The sequence below is a fragment of the Heterodontus francisci genome, unplaced genomic scaffold (genome assembly GCF_036365525.1).
Source record: "Heterodontus francisci isolate sHetFra1 unplaced genomic scaffold, sHetFra1.hap1 HAP1_SCAFFOLD_452, whole genome shotgun sequence".
Taxonomy (NCBI): Eukaryota; Metazoa; Chordata; class Chondrichthyes; order Heterodontiformes; family Heterodontidae; genus Heterodontus; species Heterodontus francisci.
Genome location: NW_027141290.1, coordinates 571,022 through 575,711, shown reverse-complemented (window position 1 = coordinate 575,711; position 4,690 = coordinate 571,022). Strand labels below are relative to the sequence as shown.

General features: G+C 47.8%; 2 protein-coding genes across 2 annotated transcripts; one reads left to right on the top strand and one right to left on the bottom strand.

Annotated features, from left to right (window-relative positions):
- Nucleotides 1–2,143: 2,143 nt before the first annotated feature.
- LOC137362618 (histone H2A.J-like) lies at nt 2,144–2,533 on the top strand. The gene has a single exon (XM_068026971.1). It carries the CDS (start codon nt 2,144–2,146, stop codon nt 2,531–2,533), a length of 390 nt encoding a protein of 129 aa, XP_067883072.1.
- A 375-nt stretch (nt 2,534–2,908) lies between these two features.
- Nucleotides 2,909–3,674, bottom strand: LOC137362623 (histone H3-like). Its single transcript, XM_068026976.1, has 2 exons — nt 3,273–3,674; nt 2,909–3,073 (listed from the first exon to the last, which is right to left on the bottom strand). The coding sequence occupies exons 1-2, from the start codon at nt 3,672–3,674 to the stop codon at nt 2,909–2,911; spliced, it is 567 nt and encodes a 188-aa protein (XP_067883077.1).
- Between the last annotated feature and the right edge of the window lie 1,016 nt (nt 3,675–4,690).

The following is a 4,690-nucleotide window of genomic DNA, read 5'->3' as shown; positions in this document are numbered from 1 at the left end:
ATAATGCGGTGACCAGAACTGCACGCAATACTCCAGGTTCGGCCTCACCAGAGTTTTGTACAGCTGCAGCATGACCCCGTGGCTCTGAAACTCGATCCCCCTACTAATAAAGGCTAACACACCATATGCCTTCTTAACAGCCCTATTAACCTGGGTAGCAACTTTCAGGGATTTATGTACCTGGATACCAAGATCTCTCTGCTCATCTACACTACCAAGAATCTTCCCATTAGCCCAGTACTCTGCATTGCTGTTACTCCTTCCAAAGTGAATCACCTCACACTTCTCCACATTAAACTCCATTTGCCATCTCTCAGCCCAGCTCTGCAGCCTATCTATGTCCCTCTGTACCCTACAACACCCTTCGACACTATCCACAACTCCACCGACCTTCGTGTCATCCGCAAATTTACTAACCCACCCTTCTACACCCTCATCCAGGTCGTTTATAAAAATGACAAACAGCAGTGGCCCCAAAACAGAACCTTGCGGTACACCACTAGTAACTAAACTCCAGGATGAACATTTGCCATCAACCCCCACCCTCTGTCTTCTTTCAGCTAGCCAATTTCTGATCCAAAGCTCTAAATCACCTTCAACCCCATACTTGCGTATTTTCTGCAATAGCCTACCGTGGGGAACCTTATCAAACGCCTTACTGAAATCCATATACACCACATCCACGGCTTTACCCTCATCCACCTGTTTGGTCACCTTCTCGAAAAACTCAATAAGGTTTGTGAGGCACGACCTACCTTTCACAAAACCGTGCTGACTATCGCAAATGAACTTATTCTTTTCAAGATGATTATAAATCCTGTCTCTTATAACCTTTTCCAACATTTTACCCACAACCGAAGTAAGGCTCACAGGTCTATAATTACCAGGGCTGTCTCTACTCCCCTTCTTGAACAAGGGGACAACATTTGCTATCCTCCAGTCCTCCGGCACTACTCCTGTCGACAATGACGACTTAAAGATCAACAACAACGGCTCTGCAATCTCCTCCCTGGCTTCCCAGAGAATCCTAGGATAAATCCCATCTGGCCCAGGGGACTTATCTATTTTCACACTTTCCAAAATTGCTAACACCTCCTCCTTGTGAACCTCAATCCCATCTAGCCTAGTCGTCTGTATCTCAGTATTCTCCTGCGAGTTCCGAACTTTAAGAGCCACCCACCACGTCTCTCAAAAAGCTACAACATTATCTCTATAATATCAATTTGTTTTGATATTTTTACCAAGTATTTTCCAACTGCCTTTGTGATCTCTGTTTTAATCCCACAGATTCTGGTTAATACAGTTTCACTGCCCGTGCGATCTTCCTGTCTCTACTTAATAATGTCCCGATCATTAATTACTGACCATTTGTGAGCTTTGTTCACGGACTCGGTCATTTTCGGCCCCTTTGCTGTATTTCGATAATAAAATCTGATTTAACGCACATGCATCATTTCTCAGTCACTCATATCCCGAGATCAAGTTTGTCCTCAGTAAGTAATCAGCACATTATCTAGAAACCCCGGTGGTGTGGGAACCCTCAGTCTCACTCTTTGACACCTGACACTAAGATTATACACTCCGCTGTTGTCTCTCACTAATAATAGGGATCAATCTATAATCAGTGATGCGGTATCATTAGGAACATTGAGCTGAAATGGTTACAGAATGCTGTGAAAGAGGCTTTCTGTCCGCTGGTTATAGAAAGTTTCAAAAAGGATAGAGAGTGAACCCGAATAGATGGTGGAATGTGAAAGCGAATCTGAAATTGTTACCACATGCAGAATAATACAATATGAAAAAGATTTTAAAATATTTGCGGTAAAACCAAGTTACCAAAAAATGTGATGATCTATATTGAAGCCGCTCTTTGTTTTACAAATATATTGGCGGGCTTTTCAAATTTGAAAAATCGTTTGCAGTCTGACAATTTCGCTCCGTTATTTTCCGCCCTCATCTCCTTGGCGTCTCCGGATTGGTGAATTCAGCAGCTCTCTGATTGGTCACATGAAGAGTACAATGACACCCAGTGCTGAGTGACCAATCACCAGTGCCGCCGACACCATTCCTCCCGAAGGTATAAATAGGACCATTGTGGGCGGTTCTCAGCATTCTTCCTGAAAGTGTTTGTCAGATTGTGGAAATGTCTGGAAGAGGGAAGACCGGTGGTAAAGCTCGGTCCAAGGCCAAGTCTCGCTCCTCCCGGGCTGGAATGCAGCTCCCGGTGGGCCGTGTTCACAGGTTCCTTAAAAAGGGGAACTATGCTGAGCGTGTGGGTGCCGGAGCCCCGGTTTATCTGGCTGCTGTGCTCGAGTATCTGACAGCTGAAATCCTCGAGCTGGCCGGCAACGCGGCCCGGGACAACAAGAAGACCCGCATCATCCCCAGACACCTCCAGCTGGCAGTCCGCAACGACGAGGAGCTCACCAGGCTGCTGGGAGGGGTGACCATCGCTCAGGGCGTTGTGCTGCCTAATATCCAGGCCGTGCTGCTACCCAAGAAAACCAGCGCTCCGAGCACAAAGAGCAAGTGAAGCGGCCTGACTTAAATCTGCGAACCCAAAGGCTCTTTTCAGAGCCACCCAATTTATCTGTTCAAGGGCTGCTTGCTGTCTGAGAGGCGGCAATTTTATAATGCTAGCGCTGCTTTGTGTTGGGATAGAAAGAGGGCACTTGCCCCATCGTGTGGGTGTCGGCCGAAAAACGACCCACCTATTCTAATCCCACCGTCCAGCATTCAGTCCGTCGCCCTGCAGATTACAACACTTCAGATGCATATCCAGATTCCTTTTGAATGAATTGGGGGTCTCTGCCTCAACTACCCTTTCAGGCAGTGAGTTCCAGACTCCCACCACCCTCAAGGTGAAAATAAAATCCTCGTTTGCCCTCTAATTTTTCTACCAATCACTTTAAACATATGGCCCATAGTCACTGACCTCTCTGCTAAGACTCTTCACTTCCACTCTCTCCAGACCCGCCAAAATGTTGTACATTTCAATCAGATCTCCCCTCAGCCTTCTCCCTTCTAGGATTCGGGCATTTAACTGCTCGCCTCTTGTGACATTTTCACAAATCTACCGTTTAAGCACAACAAAAGCTTTTGCAAAATGATAGGCTCTCCAATAAAGTGATCTGCTCTAGACCACAGTTTTCTCTGCTGGAATCGACAACAGGAGATCGCTGCTCTTTGTTTTGCCGATTTGGTGGCTCTTAAAAGAGCCGTTGTGTTATTTGATGCCAAACTCAGTTCGGGGCAGGGTGAGTTTCGGCGCGCTCCCCGCGGATACGGCGGGCCAGCTGGATGTCTTTGGGCATGATGTTGACTCGCTTGGCGTGGATGGCGCACAGGTTGGTGACCTCAAAGAGCCCCACCAGGTAAGCTTCGCTGGCATCCTGCAGGGCAATGACGGCCGAGCTCTGGAAGCGCAGGTCTGTCTTGAAGTCCTGCGCGATCTCCCGCACCAGGCGCTGGAAGGGCAGTTTGCGGATGAGCAGCTCGGTGGATTTCTGGTGGCGGCGGATCTCCCGCAGAGCCACAGTGCCGGGTCTATAACGGTGAGGCTTCTTCACTCCGACCGTGGCTGGAGCGCTCTTGCGGGCCGCTTTGGTAGTGAGCTGCTTGCAGGTAGCTTTCCCTCCAGTCGATTTGCGCGCTTTCTGCTTGGTTCTGGCCATTGTGGTGGAAGATGTGGAACAAAGACACTGTAAATGTTGAGGCTGCTCAGGGACTGTCTATTTAAGACAGTAGAGGGACCGCCCTTGTGTTGTGATTGGATGCAGCCCCGTCCATCAGTCAAGTTTGAAACCAGCTCCGGGAAGTAAAAGAGCGGCGGGAAATGCTGTGCACTGATTGGTTGAACTGTAACTGAAACTGAAATTTAATCAATTTCAAAAAGCCCGCCAATTTCCGATGAGCAAACAAGGCAAAGATTAAAAAACACCTAATTTGGCGGGGACAATTATAAAATCTCACTCCTTGTAGCTTTATTTCTTTCGTCCTAGAGTCCCCCTCTGTGTCTTGCAACACAGTTGGAACAGTGGTCTATGGCGGGAATAAAGCGCCAGTCATTTCTTACAATAACGGCAGTAAATCCCGCTTCGTGCCGGCAGTTCAGACCCTGACGTATAAATTATCAAATGCAGCCGTTTAATTCATGACGTGTTCGATAAATAATGAAGAAAAAAAGACAGTGAAATTTCAGTGATATGTAAACTTACTGAGAGAATGAAAAGATGTGCAAAAGCAGTTGTTGATAAAGATAAACAATATACAGATAACTTGATCGTATTAATTCAAGTTGCCATGTCACGGCTCTCTCTGTGAGTCTTTGGGTGGCTCTTGGAAGAGCCTTTGTGTTTGGTAGAAAGGGTGGATTTGTTTTGCCGCCGAATGCATAGAGAGTGCGGCCCTGGCGTTTCAGAGCGCACACCAGATCCATGGCAGTGACCGTCTTGCGCTTGGCGTGTTCAGTGTAGGTGACCGCATCTCTGATCACACTCTCCAGGAAAACCTTCAGCACCCCGCGGGTCTCCTCATAGATCAAACCCGAGATGCGCTTCACTCCACCACGGCGAGCCAGCCGGCGGATTGCTGGCTTGGTGATGTCCTGGATGTTATCACGAAGCACTTTGCGGTGTCGGGCTTTGCTCCTCCTTTGCCCAGTCCTTTGCCTCCTTTACCTCTTCCAGAC